Here is a 21591-nt window from a genome sequence, read left to right on the forward strand (position 1 = left end):
AGCTTCTCGTAGGTCACAGGAGTAGAAAATGAGTAGAAGAAGAAGTAACCCATGAAATATTTGCAGAGGTGATGTTTTGTGTGTGTTCTGCTGAAGTGTTTCTTTCAGTATATTAAATATTTTTATAGCCCTGAAGTCACTATTAATCCAAGCAGTCATGTTTTCCCTAGCCCACCACAGATCCTTACCATATGGTCACCCCCTTGAAATTAATCAAGGTGAACATAGAGTTGTCATCACTGGAAAATAGTTTATTATTTTAGAAAATACTACCTATTTCTGCCTGACCAGAGCTGGATGTTGCTAAAAATATCGAGAAGGTTAATGTTACATGAGCTGTAAACATTTTCTTTGACAGATACACAGGTAAAAGAGGCAAATGGAGGATCAGTTGAACTTGTATTTTCATTGGTAATATGTGATGTGTTCAAAACTGAAGTGCCGCGTGCAAAGCATTTACTTTATGATCATAAAACCCTTTACTTTTCTGAGAGCATAGGAGGAAAAGTTTTCACTTTAATTTGATTTGGCATACTGATACATGTTCCCTATCTATGGGTATGCATTATTCGTAGAATACAACTTATTCTTAATACTGGTACATTGTCATTTCTCTTCATATTTCCTAGCTCCTCTCTTCTGTCTGAGTTCTGTCATTTTTGTCTCTTTTCTTTCCTGTTCTGTTCCACCTGTACATCCATGAGTAGCTTGAAAGGTACTCTGCTTGGTAGGCAGCCACTCATATATCCCGGCACACAAACTAATTCTTAGCTTCAACAAGCAGAGGTTCATCATGCTGCCAAGTTTGGCCTCATGATGTGCAGCGACTCACTAAAGTGTCATTCTGCGTTCCTGGTCTGCACTGGCCAACTCACCCATACTCTTTTTTTTTTTTCCCCCTCCTCTCCTCCCAAAATACTGCTTCTCTTTTTTTTCAGTTGAGGACGAGACATTTGGTACCATAATACTAACATCTCCCTTGTCTCCAAACTCAGTATCCTCTTTTCATGTCTGCTCTTAGTTAACTAAGAGGTGTAAATAGCTAGTATTCTTCCTACCTGAACTGGACCAGGATCCTTAACCCTTTGGTCTGTTAAGAAACGGAACAGTAAGGAATTAAGACAATTGCAGAAAACATAAAAATGCAGAATATTTGACATCATCACACTTCTTTTTGCTCTTATGACATTTGCCTCTTCCTAACCTCCTATCTTCCTGGAGTCTCATCCTTTTATTCTGTTTTTAAACATCTTTATCTCCTAGGGGAAGGAGCGGGATGATTTATCTCTTCCTGCTGCTCCCTGTTCCTGATATCTGCCTGAACCCAGGCCTCCAGAATGTAACCATATTTTGCCCAGTCATCCCTGCTTCATGCCTCACTCTGCTTTCTTATCTTGCTTTATGTTAACATTTCCTTCCCTCTGCCTCTTGTTTTACTTCTGCTGTTCCTACTAGAATACACACTTGAGTTTAAATGAAAGGAAGTGAAAGACGTTACTTGTCTAATGTAGTTTTAACCATAACCCTGTTTCTCCTCTACTTGCTTTCAGTAGCTGAAATGTAAATTCTTTTGCAAAATCATGTGTAATAAAGGTATTTTTCTTGTGTTTCTGTTGAATGCTCATGTTAGTTGTTTATTTAGACAAGAAAAGGCAACAACAACAATGGTCAAAGAAATGTCTCTGTTCACTCTAAAAACCTGAGGTGCTGTAAGACTACAGTGAAAAGCGATACACAATGAATATAGTTGTCTGCATCATTGTTGATAGTAACACTTTATTTCAGCTCTACTCTGCTTATCAGATTAATAACTGTTAACTACAAGCCTGCATTCAGACAAAAATTAGGGACGAGGTATCAGTTCTCACTTCAGAGTTGCAGAGAATCTGGCTATGGGTATTGACAGCTAAGCTATCAAATTGCCTTTGAATATAAAAGAGGGAAAAGTTACGTTCCCAAATACTACTTTCATTGTAAAGACGGTTAGTCGTTAAAGCCACTAAATACAAGGTACAAATTGGCAGCTGAAAGTTTATTTTTCTTGGCTGAATTCCAGGGATTTTTTTAGCCTCATACCTCTCTGCTTAGCTAAATTTCATAAATAAAGGATAAATTCTTTTTAATTCAATCAAGTAGGTGCCCCTTAGAAGCAGAGACAATACTGAAAAATACACTGTGTTCCTGTGTTTTAGTTCTGGACTGAAACCTTGCCAGAAACAAGCCTTTTTTATAAAACAAATAACAGTTAAGGGATGAAAACTGCAGTGTCCTGGCAGTGCGGATTTAGAGACATTGAGTCCAAAGGAGTCCAGAGCCAGTGGGGCATAAACTGACCCTGCCAAAGAGAAGTGATGTAATAAAGAGCACAGGAGAAATCCACAATTATTTTTTCCCCAAATAGAGGTATTCTATTAGAACACCAAACTGCATACTTCAGTAAAGTAATTTTGTGACTGTAGTAGATAGAGGAGGGCAGTTGGATTAAAGACTGGATTATTGTCTGTGCTGGAGGACTTTTGCCAGTCACGGCAAACGTTCGATAGGCTCTTTCTGAGTTTGGTCTGGGGGTTTTTCATTTCCAGCTATACATAATTCCCATCACACTTGCTATCGCAGCTGTATTACAAGCAATTAAACTGTAAGGCAAGACGATGCAAAGAACATCTTGATCAAATTACAATGTCAGATGAGACAAGAAAGAACAAACCCCAAACTGGACACTAAGGGAACCTCTGATAATATACATAGATGAAATTATATTGCTTTGAAAATACAACAGGATGTAGATCTGATAAGAGGCTCTGGCAGGACTTTAATATGTGGCAGTTCTAGACAGCTCATTTTAGTTGCTTATATTTTTATCATCTGCTTAAAAAAGAAGTATATTTTTCTGAAAGGATACTTAATGGACTGCAAAGGTAATTATTACTTTTGAAAGTGTATTTGGAAGATGATTATAAATCCCTACAGAGGCTAGTTGCTAATTTGCTATCCCAGGCTGTATTGCAGAGATTTCAGATAAACTCCAAGTTGTTTAGTAACAAGAATGCAAGTGGAAAAACTGCATTTGCTCCATGGCAACATACATGTAATAAATTACAAAGCTATGCATAAAATGCTTAGACATTTGCTTTCCTGCTCCACATCATTGGGTTAAGTTTTCTCATAAAATCACAGGGGGCAAATATGTTGATTGTTATGTTGATTGTGACAGTCTTCTTGTTTCCTTTTCTTTTATGAAATGCTTCTTGTATTTTGAGAAAGTGTTCCCACTGCCAATGTTCATATAGCTTTATCTTAAGTGTTAAGTGATATTCATAAAACAGGAGATAAAAATGTAGAGATTTTATTTTAAGCAGTGTATAGATAGCAAACTGTCAGTTGTAGATCTGGTGGTGACCAGAAGTCCCCCATTTTGATACAGTGAATTTGTGGACCTGGAAAGCTTCTCTAAAGTGAAGTGTTTATAGTTCAAATTTTAAGAGTGTTTTGAAACTTGGATGGTCCATAAGTGTTATCAGGAAGGTACTGCACGCTAGAGACATTTCTTATTTCTCAAGAATGGTGTTTGTCTGAAGAATCGTTTTTTTGTTTTTCAAGAACAGAACTGTACAATAGTTGCATAAAATCACTCTTGTTACCATTAACTCACTTTCACCTGTCCTCTGTTGGCTCTTGTAAAATTAGTTCTTTTCTGATTTCTCACTGACTCTTTGCTCGATAGAGTTTTCTTATTCTTTTTATGGTTTTTCTGCTTTAGAAAGACAAAGTGCAGCATGTGGCATAGTGGTAATATATGCCCTTGGAAAAAATGCTTGATTTCTCACTGTCAAATCATTCCATTTGATTGTGAAGTCTTGACATGATGCTCTTTCTCCATAACATGATAAAACTTCCACAACTCTTTTCGCCAACAAGGTACCTGTGACTCTGCTGTCTTCCTCAAAACTGGCTCTTGGCCTGGGATAATGAGCAAGGTTTTCAGCTTTTGTTTATTTGGCTTTCAATAAAATCTTGCAGGCTTTGGTGGTTAAGCTCCTTTACAGGTATGAGTACAGGTATCCAACCAGATGCAATAGTATGTTAGGAATTAAGTTAAACTCTACTTTCCTGGGCCATGTTGGCCTAATTACAGTAGAGTATGCTTTAATGAGGATTCTTCTAAGGTATCTCTGCCTGATATGGCAAACAGCCCAGAGGCAAACTTCAGATCCCACTGTCAAGGACTGATTCATTGTTTGTTTGCAATTAACAGTTGGGCTTAAGGGTCTAGATAGAAAACTAGAATAAGACTCTCTTTCAGCTCATATGTTGAATCCAGAGTTATTGACCTTTTCCACTGCAGATGTAATTCAAAGGCCTGGTATCACAGATCTATCACATAGCACCGAGTATGGGCAAAGAAGACAGTGTTGATTAAATTTACTTGAAGTCTTTAAATTAGTTGCTCATCAACGAATGGTCGACAGAGCATGGGAGGCATTTGATAAGGAGAAACAAAGAAAGTCCAACAGTAAAGTTCATATAAAACAGATCTTTTACCTTAGGATAAAAACAGTGATAGATCACTGTATGTATAAATGAACTTTGTCATCTCTAGTTGTTTGAACCTGTGAGAGCTAATGCCAAGCCTGCTTTGTTTGTGTCCCCCTTCATTCTCACGTAGTTGTACATTTTCCAAAGCAGCAAAGAAGAAAAATTGTCATAGCATAGCATATGAAATAAAATTACTAATGATAATACTGAAAAAAATAATGCCGCTTCTGTTCCTAGAACCTGTCTTGCTCACCCCAAACAATATTCACACCCCGGGAAAGAGGTGGGGGAAACACTACAGGAAACCTTTTGTAAATCCACTTCATTTAATCAAAAAAATCATTGGTCTTGGCTGGCTCTCAAAGCAAACATTGTGGCATCCCATAATGCTGGCTGCAGGAACATGCTCATATTCCCCTGGTACAGGCTGTTAACGCAGCCTCACCTAAATACTGTGAAGGACTGGAAGAGTGACCTGGTTATGAGTTGGGAGATTTTTTTTGAGACTTTCCTCAGATATAGTAGTCCACCCTGTAGCTTTTGGAAAGGAATGAGTCCAGTCACAGTACAGAATAAGACATGTTTGCCTCCTGTCTAGTTGCAGTCATAACAGCCAATTTGAAACGTCTTTTGGGAGACTTTTTTTTCCTGCCATATGAAGATGTTTGAATGTGTAATTTATGAAATAGTGTTATGTTTAGCACCCAGCATCTTTCAGTCTTTCTTTGATACTACTGTTTCAAACATACATGTTCTCTTTCATTAAATAGCTAAAGTTCAAGTGGTTTAAATCTTATTTTTTCAAACTAGAGAATAGCATTACTCACATACCAGAAGGCTAAGTAATGTCTGGGATTTATTAAATCATTCAGCAAAGTTGACCACAGACAGTTGCATATAGAACAAATGCTGGAAGAAAAATAATCTTCTATGATGATGTTCATTATACCATAACACATGCAGACTGAGAGCCAAATACTTGGTATCATTTCTGTCTCTACAATTATTATATTTCTTTTTAGACCTTTAACTAGCTTGACATTTTTGGTTGTAGAGGGTTTGAGCACAGGGGAAATATGTAGTCATAGATCATAGGAATGATCAAAAAAGGTAAATTTAATGTCAATTTGACATTTCGGTAAAGCAGCTATGGGTTATAGCAAAGTAAATATTTATTGGTGACTTTAATGAATAGGTAACTTTTTACCAACTTAGTGTTATTACATGCTTCTTAAAATCATAGAATCATAGAATACCAGGTTGGGAGGGACCTCAAAGATCATATGGTCCAAACTTTCTTGGCAACAGCACAGTCTAGACAAGATGGCACAGCACCCTGTCCAGCTGAACCTTGGGGGAAATCTTGAATGTGGGGAAAGTCTTACATTCCAAGCATTTTTGCGATACTCTGTTGCTGTTCTATTCAGCAAAAAGAGCATTATTGATGTTGGAATTGGAATTAGGTGGGGTTGTTTTATCTGTTCCTAGTGTTCAACATACCTGTGCATCTTTGCCAGTTTGTTTTATCAGCCATTAGATAAAGTGCTAGTTGTGAAAACTGGAAAAATATTAAAATGGATGTTATTGATCAGACAATGCTAAAGTGTCCAAAGTTTGAATTGAACAGATGTTCTTGAGAATTTCAGGTCCTTACCATTTTCTGAACATTAAACTCATTTTAAAATCACAAACTGAATATCCAAAAATTGAGCAAAGGTGACAGGAAGTAATTATCTGCTGTGTAAGACTATACGCTGTGATTTATGTATTGTTTGCTCTTCTGAGAAAAAGAACATCAAATAAAATAACTGTGAAAATTCCATAATAAAAGAGGAAAGTCATACAAACTTTTTTTCTGCTACAGTGTATCCTCTTGGTTTGATTGGGTTTTTGGTTTATATTGAATTACAACCCAGGGAAAATGTTAAACTTTGTTTCACCTTTTTAGAATTTTATTGTTTGCACATAAAAGGGTATTTGTTGTGTGGATTAAGTGGTTTGTGAGTAGGATTGGATAATACATAATTATGTTTTAATTTTTTAGAAGACTGTGGGATGTATTTCCCAGAAGTGAAAAATCATCCAGACAAATATTTACAAAGATGTCCCGAGTCTGTAAAAAAGTGGCTGAAACAACTGAAGAGTGCTGGGAAGATTCTGCTATTAATTACTAGTTCTCACAGTGACTATTGCAGGCTCCTGTGTGAACATATTCTTGGGTAAGTGCAATGTCCATTTCAAATTATATCTGCCAGAGAGCAACTGGAGATAAGCCTGAGCTATAGGGAAGTTAATTTGAGTTTCTTTATGTGTTATGGATTATTTTGATCAGAGGTTTCTGGTATTACTCTTCTCTAGTACAGTGTAACAGGGAACTCGAGAGAAAGTAGTCCATCTATGAGCCTGTGAGCTGTTATCATCTGACCCACAGCACACATATCCTGCATCTTTTTTGGACAACAGATCAGATTGAAGATGACAGAGAATATCTTTCAGGCCACCACCCAATTAAGGACATCATTTGAATCCCAATTTTATCATAAGTATTGGCTAGACTGTCTTATTCAATCCTCTTCCTTTCTGTGCTTCTCCAGTGGTGAGTGCAAGTAGTAGTAATATTTCATTTCTTTGCAGTATATCTGCATGGAAAAAGTTACAAATACTTCACAATGATGGCTTCCAAGAGATGCTTGTGCGTGAGAAATGTGCATTTACAGATCACAGCAGAAAAGATAAAACAGGCATTTTTGCCAAGTTGATTGCACTTGGCAATTGGTTGAGATTGCAGTTGCTGATGTCAACAGCTCTTTTTTAGCTGTAATGTTAAGAACATGACTGGTCAAATCAAATTCAGTGAAACGCAGCAGAACCATCACCAGCACCCTTAGAAAGGAATTAATCAGTGATGCAAATAGCTAGGTGGGTGACGTGGTGAGACTATTCAATAAATGAATCAAAGGAACAAAGTAGTACAATGCAAGCCAACCTTGGCTATCTGGGTCTGCAAGGGCACAGCAGAGTGAATAGAAAATGGTTTTCTTTCACTCTAAGAAAACCACAGGTAAGGTGAAAAACAGAGCTACCAAAACCAGTCTTGCCAGTATCACTTCTCTTTTGTACTCTCTGGGCTAAAAGCTAAATGGAGCATCAGCTGTGCCAGTGCTCACTGCCTTGCATGAACATTATAATTGCTCATTATACCTCCTCACAAAAAGCAATTCTCCTTATGAGTAAGATGCCTGTGAATGAACTCTTTTGTGTAGATCTGTCTAGTTGTTTTCTGAATGAAAATTTGGTATTAAACTAAATTCTTGGCCACATGTAATGATTTTGGCTTTCTGTTCCTTGGTGGATACTGTTTTATCTGTTTAAGGCAGCTGTAGACATTCTACTGGAAGACAGTAAGCAAAACAGCAGAGAGGGTTGGTTGCCTTTCAAAAGGCAGAGAAGAGCTATTCAGCTAGAAGGAGACTGGATCACTCTCCCTTTCCACATAAGTGTAGGATGTTTTACACTGTTTATTTACAATCATATTTTCCAGTGACTCATGCAATGTGGCTTCAAGACATCTTCTGGAGAACTGAGTACTCCACTGTCCATTAGACCTTACTGTATTCTTTTCCTGAAAATAATTCTAAACTTTGTACTGCTTTTGTTTGTTCCATGCCTCTTACATCAGACAGTAAGTCTCTACATGCCCATGCTGCATTTTGTGATACTAGAATATAGTCTATGTTCACACCTATTATCTCTGCCCTTAACTTTAATTTGACGAGGCTAACTGCGTTTTATTCTTGACATCAACCCTTATGAATTAAATCTGTGTAGTCCTTTATTAATTTCTTTCCCTACTTTCAACTGATCAATATCATACTGAGAAGTTCAGTACTGTAGAGTATAATATCAAAAAAACCCTAAGGATAAAGACAAAAAGCAGAGGGAGATGTGTGTGAAGTTATAGCCTCTTACTCCTAATATCCTTACCTTGTAACTGTTAACTTTCTTGCACTTTATTGAAGTTCTTTTTTGGCTAAAAAATTATCGTTCACATAAAGTCAGTGCTGTGAAATTCATGCTTAAGTGTATAATGTACCACTTCAAGAGCAAACTATCCCAGATGTGTTCATCTGACCAAGTTGTCTTTGACTGAAAGAAATTTTAGTAAGGGGAGAAGAAGTCTAAGAGAAAAACTCATTTTGAAGTAAAATTAGAACCATTTCCCAGCACACACATATTGCTGGGATCACTCTATAAGGCATGTAAACATACAGGAGTAAGTGTGATTTCATTCACACAAGTAGCAACATCATGGTGTGACTTTTCAGGCTTACCTACCATGAGAATACATGTCAAGTTAACTGAATGTTTAAGCGTTGGCAGGAGCACACCTAAAGACAAGTCAATCATCACATAGTCACTGAAGCCGAGTGTCATTTCACCTTTTGTATTGGGTTTGTGTAGCAAGGTTTTGGTAGCAGTGGGGGTTGCAGGGGTGGCTTCTGCAAGAAATTGCTAGAAGCTTCCCCTGTGTCCGACAGAGCCAACGCCAGCTGGCTCCAAGACAGACCTGCTACTGGCCAGGCCAAGCCCCATCAGTGATGGTGGTAGGGCCTCTGGGATCACATAGTTAAGACGGGGAAAAACCTCCTGCTAAACATCAACAGTCAGAGAGAGGAGTGAGAATATGTCAGAGAAAACAACTCTGCAGACACCAAGATCACTGAAGCAGGAAGGGCAGGAGGTGGTCCAGGTGGTGGAGCAGAGATTCCCCTGCAGCCCCTGGGGAAGACCACGGTGAGGCCAGCTGTGCCCCTGCAGCCATGGAGCTCCACGGGGGAGCAGATCTCCACCTGCAGCCCGGGCAGGACCCCACGCTGGAGCAGGGGGATGCCTGAAGGAGACTGTGACCCCACAAGCAGCCCACGCTGGAGCAGGCTCCTGGCAGGACCTGTGGCCCCATGGAGAGAGGAGCCCCAGCTGGAGCAGGGTTGCTGGCAGGACTTGTGACCCCACGGGGGACCCAGGCTGGAGCAGTCTGTTCCTGAAGGACGGCACCCATGGGGGGACCCAGGCTGGAGCAGTTTGTGAAGAACTGCAGCCCGTGGGAAGGACCCACGCTGGAGATGTTCTTGGAGGACTGTCTCCCGTGGAGGGACCCCACACTGGAGCAGGTGAAGACTGTGAGTAGGAAGGAGCGGCAGAGACAACGTGTGATGAACCGACCACAACCCCAATTCCCCGTCCCCCTGTGCTGCTGTGGGAGAGGAGGTAGAGATATTGGGAGCAAAGTTGAACCTGGGAAGAAGGAAGGGGTGGGAGAAAGGTGTTTTTAAGATTTGGCTTTAGTTCTCATTATCTCTACTCCGATTTGACTGATAATAAATTAAATTAATTTTTCCCCAAGTCGAATCTATTTTGCCTGTGAGGGTAATTGCTGCCTGATCTCTTCCTGTCCTTATCTCGACCCATAAGCTTCTCATTATATTTTTCTCTCCTCTGTCCAGCTGAGGAGGGGAGTGATAGAGCAGCTTTGGCGGGCACCTGGCATTAGGCCAGGCTCAACCACACTTTTTCATGAGTGTTAGCCACCTGAAAGCTAGGAATTTTTTGAAGCTGGTCATTTTGATTCCCTCTGTGGTTAGTGGAAAGAAAACACTGGGCATCATCCTTGGCAATTCATTGTGTACCATAGAATTATGTCTGAAATAAGTGGGATGAATTGCCTTCTAGGAATGTGGATGTTTCTCCATTGACTCTGTCTGTGGGGTAGACCACTAGCTGTGAATTCAGAAAGCAACTTTTAGATGGCTGAAGTTATGTGAAATACATCCTACCCTTTGTCTTAGCCATTTACTGTAACCACAGGCCACAATGCCAAGCACAAGCAGTAACTGGAACAGGTTTTATCACTTACAATGTTACGTAGTAATGCAACACAAGGTACAGGCTCTCATAAAATCAGTAGCTTCGTACTTCGATTTACTATGATTCAAAAAAGGTCACAGATAACACCTCTCCACACAAAACATAGCTTTTTTTTCAACAAATCAATAGAAAGTTAACCGAATCTTCTGAAAACTTCGTTCATTGTTTCAAATTTTTTACACAAAGCGCTTGCCACTGTTCCCACAAGTCTTCATTGTGCTCTGAAATGGTGGCTTTCTTTTGAAAGTTCAAGTTTAACTTATCCATGGAAGAATTATCTGCACCAAATGCTAATTTGAAAAGTTTACTTCTATCAGGACTTTCCACCCCAAGGACTGAAGAGCCGTGCCTCTTTGCTCAACTTCTGGAGTCTTCTACACGGAAGCTAATTTTTAAAACACACCATTTTCTTATTTGGTACTGGTTCTTTTAAAATGGTAGAGCTTTACATGTGGTCACAAGTGGAGAAAAAACCTAAAATTTCATTAGAGGAAGGAAATTTAAAGACACTCTATTTTAAAGCTGGAATGTAATTTAGAGCACAAAATAAGGGCTTGAATATAAGCTTATAGGGAGAGCATTCAGGTTTTTAGTTAGGATATCTCAGTCCCATGGGAAATTGTAGATTATTTGAAAATGACATGGTTAGCTGGTTTTCTTCCAGTAAACTTCTCTTGTTGATAACATTTTAACACCTGTACCCATCCTGGACTTGCCATCTGGGAATTCTTTGTTCCATGCAAGATTATCCACCATTTTTCAGATATTATAGGCAATACAGTCACCTAAGCAATGAAACATTTCTACTAAAATAAAATACGTGTCACAGTACTTTTTTGTTTATGTATGTTTATGTTTCCCCGTAATAAAAACTAACCACTCTTTAAGCAGAATTTGTCTGCTTAAATATAATATAATTCTATATTTTAGTAACTTTAAAACTTGTAGGTAGGCTTTATTGTATTTTGCTACAGTTTCCAGCCTGATGATATAATAAGCAAGATTTAACAGATTCCTTAAAGTACAGACGACCCTTGCTAGAGTAGAAATAAGTGGCACCTCTAGAAATAGTCCATCTCACGGTAGGACTGGTGGCATGAATGTTTCCCGAGCTTGCCTCTTTTTCCTATTGGCTTCGTGATGTTACTGACTTGCATACAGGTCTCTCAAAATACCTAATACAAAAAAGTTCCACTTATATACCATGCTCAAACATTCAATCCCATTTAAATAGGTGGGATTTCCACAGTTCAGATGTTGATCTGTATTTTCATGGCCCTAATTATCTTTGAAAAATATTAATTTAGTGGTGTGGTTCATCTGGCAGGTTAAGACTCGTACTTGGTAGGTGCTTTGTGAGCCCATGTCTAACCTCCCTGCAACCAGCAGGGCTTTAGTCAGAGCAGCCAGTGGAGTCTGAAGAAAGAGTTCAGCTAACAAACTGATACTTCAGCTTTAGGGTATGTAAAATCACCCTTTAGAATTGGCTGTATTAATTAGGTCTCTCTTGACGATAGTGGCATCTTAGACACCCATTAGGCCTGTGTATACGTACAGTACGGATACCAGCAATATAAGCACCTGCGTTTAAGTGTCTTCAGTCTTCAGTTACTTCCTACGTCCATCACTTGACTTCAGGTATTCTGCTTTATAAAGAAAATCCCTCAGTTACACCTCTCTATACATGTCTATGCATATGCTAGCACCTGAGATTTAAATGTGTCATCCGTTACATGTTCTCCTACATGTTTTAAAAACTCCCTCGGCCAAGGAACATCTTTTTACAAATAATGAGTGGTCCTGAAGGTACAGTACTGTAGGTTCTCAGCCAGTTGTCTTCTCACTTTTCACAGCCTCAGGAAAAGAAGGGCAGTAGTGACACTGAACAAGCATTGGAAAAAAAGAAGTGTTTTTCTTAAGTCTTAAAGAGTATTTAATGGCATCTTGGCTAATTCATTAGTTTAGCTAATTTAATTTCCTTTACTTTCTAGGAATGATTTTGAAGAGTATTTTGACATTGTGATCACAAATGCTTTGAAACCTGGTTTCTTCTCCCATACTCCAAACCAAAGACCCTTCCGAACTCTTGGTAAGTTGCAGTTGTGACTCCCTTCTCATCTGCTTACCTCTGCCCCACCAAAAAAAAAAAAAAGGACTCTACACAAGACTCCTCTAGAGATATTAGTAAAAAATTCTCTTAAAACAGAGGAGCACTGAGAAATTAAGAATTACAGTTCTGAGGATGATGAAAAGGCAGAGCTGCAACAGCAATTAAAAATGGCATTTGGGCTCAGATATTGCATCATTAATGAAAAAGTAAGAATCCTTTCCTTTATTGTGCTGACAAGTTCATACACAGAAAATGAAATTTAGTTCTGGGAAAAAACATAGAAGAAATATTTTAAGAATTTAAAGGAAATTCAAAGAATGGTACAAATAAAATTGCAAGGCTGAAGGAAATTATTTATGATGGAAATCTGACAGTATTAAATGTGTGTACTTTGGCTAAATAATGACAGAGTAGGCAAAAAGGAAGTGCCCCTGTACTCACTTAATTTAATTAAAGTAGTCTGAAACATTTGGCAATGTTGTCCATTAGGTAATTAAGGTTGTAACAAAAGAGATTTATAAGAACAGTGTTCATTGAACTACAAATAACAATAGTAACATGGCTGAAGACAGTTAATTTTTCCGCATTTTGGTGAATACCCTTATGATTAAGTGCTACCTGAAAATTAATGTTATATCCAAAATAGCATAAGTCAGCATATATTGAACTGTATTTTAGCATTTTATGACAGGAAAGTCAGCTGTTTCAGCCCAAAAGAAATTTTGCCTGTGGAATTTTTACAGTAAAACTAAAATGAGCAGTGGAAATATATATTGAAATTGCATTTTAATGTTTCACCAATTTATATAGGAAAATAAGTAAGAAATATCTTAAAGGTGATTTTTAAAGTATTTGTTCAAGTAGGAAATGGCCAAGTTGACAATCTGAGAAAAAATAAACTCAGAAGGGAAACTGAAGCTATTTATATGACATGGGGGGGGAGCAAAAACATAAAGGATTAAAAAGGCTGAGTTCTGCAATCATTTATTTAGTTTCATATAATGCAAACTGAAAATAAAATGCAATTCACTTTGGATATTTTTTAAACAATCAGATTAGCCTGACTTTCCTAAGGAAATCCTGCTGTGTCCCTCTGTCAGTAATCCAGCCTGCAACTTCTGAACATGTTGGCCAGTTTCAGTAAATTTAATAGACAGCCAGAAAACACAAAGATGTTTCAACAAGGGGTTTTTTTGCAAACCAGGGCAGAACAAGGGGAAAAGACTTGAAATTGCTGTCTCCTTTGAGAGGTATTGTGTAGCTTTATCTTAATCATATTATTAGGCTGTAAGTACCAATTTTCATGAAGCTGTTTCTTTCTCATGTGTTCAAATAGGAACAGAATTCCCTGGAGTCCTCTTACTGACTTACTGGTTTTCATTCACTTTACATTTTGGCATTGCAAAGAGGCTCAAGTGAGGGTTCATCACTCATTGCATGAATCATGAATACCTTATTAATACAGAATAAAATGTAGTTTATGTTCTGGAGGCCTCACTATCTAGACAGAGAAGGGACACAAACATAACTAAAGCAATCATCAGATAAATAATTTGCTGAAACTACTAGCCTGTGAGTGGATGTTTTTTTAACGTATTTGTATTTGATTGACAGTAACTGGTTTCTTCCGAAAGACCAAACAGAACATTCAAAGCGAAGAATTATACACATAGGACATGTTTTGAGAGACATGTTTCGAAGTAGTGAATAGCTTGTTTAAGAGTATGTGAAGTTTAAATCATCAAAATAGCAGCAGTTATATGAGAAAATGTCCAAAACAATAATATATTTTTATAATGTATATTTTGCCGCCCTCCCTCTGTGTTCCTCAAAACAAACACATAGCTTTAGGGTAGGCACTGATAGTTTCACCCAGTCACAGCATATACCAAGGAACAGAGTTCATTTCTGAAACAGCATACAGTGGAGCTTCTAGTACATTGGTGAGGGGTGGTTTTCCAGCTTCCAGAATTTTTTTAAGGCTTTCTTTCATATCAGAACCACTGAAAATTCAAAAGTTCCATTTCTATTTTCTGTCTTCCTTTTGCCACTATAGATTGTGGGCAGAAGAAGAGTTTAGCCACTGTGCTTCAGACCCTCTCTTCTCTGAGAGCACTGGACCTAATATATCAAGGTGGATAAAATTTCCTTATTTTTGCTTTGAAATAGGAAAAAAATCTAGAGGTGGACATCATAGTAAATATTTTCTTAAAGCACAAAGAGTAAACTTTTTTAGTGTAATTTAGGGCAAAAAGCTCCAGTAAGTGAAACAAAACTTGTTTCATGAAGAAATTTGTTGCAGAAAATGAACTGAAGTAACTGCTTATCAATCCTATCCATCTCTCCAAGGCTGAGTTTCAGCCGTGTTCTTCCATCCATCAGTGGGTCTGAATTACAATAAATTCCTAATAGTGTATTCCCTTCTATTCCAAGGGAATTGTCTTATAAATGAACTTAAAGCACAAAATGAGGAATGCGTTCTTAATTTCAAACACCCCAAGTGTTGCATTGTGTACTGGAGCTAAATTTTACTTATACGTAACAGGATTTTTTGCTGCAGATTTACTAAGGGAAAGGTTTTGAAGTTTACTAAAGAGAAGGATAAATTCTTTTTAGTGAATAATTTCAAAAAGGTGATTTTGTTCAGTAAACATTTGAAGGAGGATGAGAAACAGGACAAGATGACAAAGAAGGCATTGTCTAGAAATGTGATATTTGATAACTGCTTGGCAAAAATGTTTTTTCAGTAGACAAGTAATTTTAGAACTTAGGAATTTTAGAACTAATCCACTTAGGAACCATGAAAAATTATTTTAATTGCCCAGTTAAAAATGAATCACTGCTTCATCTGAGTTTCAAGACATGCATCATTTAAAGCAACCAAAACACTGTTTGAAACCTTAAAAGAATTGTATGACTACTTTATATTGAACAGGGACACTGAAAAGCACAATAATTAATTATTTAGTCTACATAATTTTCTTTCGAAGTACCATACTGTTAAATGGAGGAACAGTTTATACATATCTTCCCAGGTTTTGTAACAGTTACATTTATTTTTACCTGGTAAAAGTTAGGTGTACCTTATGCAGTGCAAAGCACATAGTTTATGAGAACAGCGCTATAGAAAAAAACCTCGACACCAATAATACGAATACCCCATAATTTACTTGTTGTTCACAAGGTTACATTTTCTTTTACACAGGGAAATTCTTTAAATGGTTTCTGAAAGTAATAGTAGTATCTTGAGCTATTGGATCTAAGGATAAGGTCAAAAATATTTGTGTAAATCCTGTGTTGAGAATGTAGGATTTTCTTTGCTTTCAACAGCTTCATCCAGCTTAAAATATTATATCATTCCATGAAGGACTTGAAGGAATATTAATAGCAAATACAGTTATGACTCATTTGATAATCTGCAGTACACCAAGATTTCTGGAACATTTGACAGCAGAGCTTTCCCTTTATCACATCTCTTGTTACTATCTGTCAAATTACTAGCCTGACTGACAGTTCTGATCATTGTCCAATATATTTTTTAGAATGCAAAATTAAAATAGAAATGCTGAAGGTAACCCGAAATTCCCTGAAAGCCTTCTATAAGTCTACATGCATAGGGAATTCTCACTTGGTCCTAAACAAGACTATTATATCTTTTCTTTCCTGCTCAGGAACAGTTACTGTCTTTTTTTTCTGGGTTTTTTTTTGATAAACTGAAAATGTGTTGCTGATTGTTCAGTGTCTGAATGTACAACGCATATTTAAGAGTGTATGTATATCTTCATACATATATGTACTGTGGACGTTGTCTACCTGGACTTTACTAAAGCCTTTGACAGCATCTCCCACCGCATTCTCCTGGAGAAATTGGCAGCTTGTGGCTTAGACAGGTTTACTCTTCGCTGGGTAAAGAACTGGCTGGATGGCCGAGCCCAGAGAGTTGTGGTGAACGGCGTTAAATCTGGCTGGCGGCCGGTCACAAGCGGTGTTCCCCAGGGCTCGGTTCTGGGGCCGGTCTTGTTCAATATCTTTATTGATGATCTGGATGAGGGGATCGAGTGCTCCCTCAGTAAGTTTGCAGATGACACCAAGTTGGGTGGGAGTGTTGATCTGCTGGAGGGTAGGAGGGCTCTGCGGAGGGATCTGGACAGGCTGGATCGATGGGCAGAGGCCAACTGTATGAGGTTTAATAAGGCCAAGTGCTGGGTCCTGCACTTCGGTCACAACAACCCCATGCACTGCTACAGGCTTGGGGAGGAGTGGCTGGAGAGCAGCCCGGTGGAAAGGGACCTGGGGGTGCTGGTTGACAGCCGGCTGAATATGAGCCGGCAGTGTGCCCAGGTGGCCAAGAAGGCCAACAGCGTCCTGGCCTGTATCAGAACTAGTGTGGCCAGCAGGAGTAGGGAAGTGATTGTGCTCCTGTACTCGGCACTGGTGAGGCCACACCTTGAATCCTGTGTTCAGTTTTGGGCCCCTCACTACAAGAAGGATGTTGAGGTGCTCGAGCGTGTCCAGAGAAGGGCAACAAAGCTGGTGAGGGGTCTGGAGCACACGTCTTATGAGGAGCGGCTGGGGGAACTGGGGTGGTTTAGTCTGGAGAAGAGGAGGCTGAGGGGAGACCTTATCGCTCTCTAGAACTACCTGAAAGGGGGTTGTGGCAACGAGGGTTCAATTGCACTTCCCACTGTGCCTTATTCCTGCACTTGAATCTCTCTCCAGGGTGTTGTGCCTCTGCTACATGATGTAGCCCCCAATTTAGGAAACTCTTTTAGTCCTCCATTTTTTACACATCTCTGGTAACTGCCATTTTAACAACTCACTGCAGAAGCTTTTTTCCTCCCTCAGTCATTCCTCTCTAGCCTTTTAAAAATACAGGAAAATACTATAAACTGAAAGGACCAATTCGAAAAGAAAATAAGGAGACAGGATATAAAAAGATCTACTTCTAGACTGAAGGCTGCAAGACTTCAGAAGAAGGAGGTGATCCCATGTCTGCTATTTAAGTTTTCTTCTGTGATCTTCTGTGAGATCTGGGATTGCCTGTTGCCAGAGATGGGATACAGAACTGGGTGGAGAATCAGGGGTGATCCTATATAACTATTTTTATGCATTTATATTCTAAGGCCTTTTAGGCCTGAGGAGTGGGATGAGGAAGGGAGTGCCTTGATTTTCCTGGAAGTTAAATGTGTAAGCCATATAACTTCTTTTTATGTCATTCTTTTTATTTGAAAGTTCTGTCTTTACTCCCAGAAGAACACCAAAATATCACACAGCAAATTTTATAAGAAGTGTTGTGGTTTAGCTCCAGCCGGCAACTAAACACCACGCAGCCGCTCGCGCACTCCCTCTCCCCCAGCGGGACGGGGGAGAGAATTGGGAAAAAACCTCATGGGTTGAGATAAACACAGTTTAATGGGACAGCAAGAGAGAAGGAAATAACAGTGATAACAACAATGATAATACCAACAAAGGAATGTATAAGAACAAGTGATGCCCAATACAGCAATTGCTCACCACCTGGCGATCGACAGCCCGTCCCTGAGCAGCGATTCCCGCACCCCGGCCAACTCCAGTTTATGTACTGGGCATGACGTCGTATGGTAGGGAATATCCCTTTGGCCAGCCTGGGTCAGCTGTCCCGGCTGTGTCCCCTCCCAGCTCCCCGTGCACCCCCAGCCTGCTCGCGGGCAGGCCATCACGAGAAGCTGGACTGTCCTTGACTGCTCAGCAACAACCCAAAATATCAGCACGTTATCGACAGTTTCTCATCCCAAAACCAAAACACAGCCTCACACCAGCTTCTGTGAAGAAAACGAGCTCTATCCTGGTTGAAACCAGGACAGATGTTTAGTAAAACTGTAGATTATCTGTTAAAAATGTGGAAATTTTGAAACGGATGATACTGTACCAATACATGGGAATATATTATTTAAATAACCTTGCATTATTCACTCATTTGGATCATAAATGACATCTCTAGAAAATTCTGACTAAATTTTCAAACAAAACACATTGAATTGAGTCTACAATACAGCTCAGTTACTATAATTGCTACCTAATAGGTTTCTCAATTGCTACTTCTACAGTGAAGGCTACCTTGATAAGAAAAATTTTTATTTTTCCTTTTACATCAACCTGTAAGGTTAAAACTCAAGAGAGCTTGTCCTCTCTTTCTGGCGATGTTATTTGTTCCAATCATCTCTTCTTATCAATCTTGTCTTGCTTTAGATCATTAGACCTTCATATTTAAATGTACATTCAAATTTTAATTTAAAAATAGTTTTAGATTTAAACTTTAGTTCGTCACAGATACAACAGCACAATTGTTGGTGTTTTCACCCAGAGACTTGATATTTGGCGGAGAGCTCACTCTCCCAATAGGAACCTGGTCTCTTGCTGCATCTTTGCATTCTTCCCAAATGTATAGGTTGTGATCCTCCATCTGCAAAGACTGTCATACTTTCCACAGATTTGGTCTGCGCTGAACTCCTCCAGCCACAGGTCATTGCTGGGATGAAATAAGGGTTTTTCTTCCATCATTTGACGTGGATCCCTGGTACATCCTTATCACTGAACACTGAAGCTCGGACGCCCACTGCTCCCTCCACGAGCAGCAGGGGAGATGGGGGGAAGGAAAATCTCCTGACCTAAATGCAGGGATGCACAAGGGCATGTGTGTGAGACACGGATGGATCAGAGGGAGGCTGGGGGAGCCCAGTGATGGGAAGGGAGAGCATGGGAAGAGGCAGAGTAAGAGGAGAGCAGCACACGTAAACACACAGAGGAAAGGGATTTCACTCTGAGGGGGGTTCTGAGTTTCGAGTCTTTGCTTTCTGCCTTCTACCATTGCCTCAAGGAGGGCTTTTGGAGTAAGTCTAATGTGTCAAAATGTTAGCTTAAGCTGATTTACCCATGTACTGCATGGACTGGCGCTTCCAGCTTGCCCTCCAGCCGCAGCAAGGGATGCGGCACTGCCCTCCTGGGGCTCTCTAGGCTTAGGAGGTCTTGGACAGGGAGGCCCTCAAAGGTCCTCTTCTCCCACTTCTAGACGACACAACCAGAATAACACCACAATCGGCAAAGGACACCTGTGTTATCTATTGCCCCGGTGACTCAGGATGTTTCTTTATTTAATGCAGCTGTGCTTGCTGCCGTTCTTCTGGAGATGGTGCCTCTTCATATCAGCCTGTCTGGAAATGTTCTATAACACGAGGCCACATAGTAATGCATGTTTGATACTTGTGACAGAGTAGCATGTAAAGGTTGCACTGACTATGGACTGCATTATTCAGGAGGAATAAAGTCCATAACTGTTTCCTATAGGTCTTCTAAAATGACTGCCTTTCTGTTGTCATAACATCCCACAGTGCCATATAGTCTGTGAAAGCAATGCAATTCTTTCAAGGAAATCATGTTTAGCAATTTTTTATAGTGTATTGGTACTGTTTTTCATGTATTTCCTGGCTATTTAGGAATGAAGAAGAAGGGTTGTAACTAATAAATAATCATATTTTGTATTCCAGTGTTCAAAACTAGATCTTTTTGTACCTCATGAGGTCATGACGTTAACATCAAGAGTCTCCTAATTCTTTAATATAAGAAACAGGTTCTGTATGTAGCTGGCAGTAGGAGGTCTGCTGTTTTAAGGGGTAAAGTATCTGGCTCTATATCACCCAAGCCACCAGTGAGAAATAATTCCCTACTTTTACGTCAGCTAGATTTTTTCATTTTATCCATCATTTCTGAAGAAAGAGGAGGCAGCTTTTTTAAGCAACTACTTGGTATGGATGATGATGTAGAAAGATCTTCATATTCAGTAATAGAACCTGAATAGAATAAAAATACATAGAATTAAAAAAAATATTTTTTGTTATGAAAACCAATAAGGATTATGGAAATGCCTTATAAAGATGATTCCTTCGGCTGACAGCCTCTTTGGCAGCATGGTCAATGCCTGATTCCACTTTCTGAAAAGCAGGCTAGGATAGGCCAGTAAGGCTGACACTGACATACAAACAAATTTAATCTGATGTAACAGGGTTTGTTTTCACACAGTTAATAATCATCCACCAAAGAAGCTCAGAGGGTGTTTCCAAAAACCTACGTTAGATTTCTTGGCTGACTGTTTCACCTCCCATCCTTTGTTTAAATGATCTTAGCCTGAAACTATTCCACTTTGTGTACTGCATTTGCACAGATATCAGCCACTCAACAGACTTTTTTCTGACAGTTTAAACAGCTGTCTCAGGGACTACGGGTTTCCCAATATTATTTATGTGCTATATACAAACACTTAAAAAAATCAGCGTATGTTACCTTGTAATCAAAGGGATTTTCCAATTAATCTTTTTAAAGTTTGCTGGATAGTACCTATGTGTAGTTTGAAATCAACGGTTTGGGAATAATTTGTGAATAGAGGTGATCATTTCCTATCGTGTCATCAACGTTTGTAATTAAGCCAGGGATAGGTAAGATGGGAGACTGTAGTTAAGGACCTCTTTTCTAACAGTTAAATTTTATTTCATGTTTGATAAATATAGTCTTAGTTGATAATAACAGTCTGGATTTTGTTTTTTACAGTGTTTTGGTTTTTTTTTTGTTTTGTTCAGTACAGTGGTCTATCTGAAAGCATTTAAAACAGATGCAAAAAGCAAAATTAGTTGGGCCAGCACATACACACATCCTTTTGCAGAGCAGACCGTTGAAGTCACAGACACAATACATTTTTAACAGAAGATAGCAAAACATTAGCATAAATCTTCACTTTTTTCTGATAGTTTTCAAAGTCCTTGGCTACCATATTTGATGGTTATTGCCTCATGAAAACAAGTGTTTTGAACATTTTGGTTCTATTGCAGAGATAACAAATTAGAAATTGAGGAGGTACATTTTATTACTAATTGTCAGTGTATCATTTATAACCCTTTTGTGAAATGATGCAAGGGGCCACAGTTCACACTGATGGTACATGTATCTACTCATACAGTGACACAGTTAAACTGGTGTAATTTCTGCAAGTT

The 21591-nt window shown here is 39.0% G+C and overlaps 1 protein-coding gene across 1 annotated transcript in view; it reads left to right on the plus strand.

Moving 5' to 3' along the window:
• LOC309404144 (dermatan-sulfate epimerase-like) overlaps positions 1-21591 on the plus strand; it is a gene marked incomplete at its 5' end in the record, with an annotated part of 201936 nt that overhangs the window by 95161 nt on the left and 85184 nt on the right. The window contains 2 exons of the mRNA XM_081998527.1: positions 6581-6755; positions 12453-12550. Coding sequence (XP_081854653.1) covers positions 6581-6755; positions 12453-12550 — 273 coding nt within the window. The remainder of the gene's footprint in view (positions 1-6580; positions 6756-12452; positions 12551-21591) is intronic.

The sequence above is a fragment of the Phaethon aethereus genome (assembly GCF_964289735.1).
Source record: "Phaethon aethereus genome assembly, chromosome: 3".
NCBI classification, from domain to species: Eukaryota; Metazoa; Chordata; class Aves; order Phaethontiformes; family Phaethontidae; genus Phaethon; species Phaethon aethereus.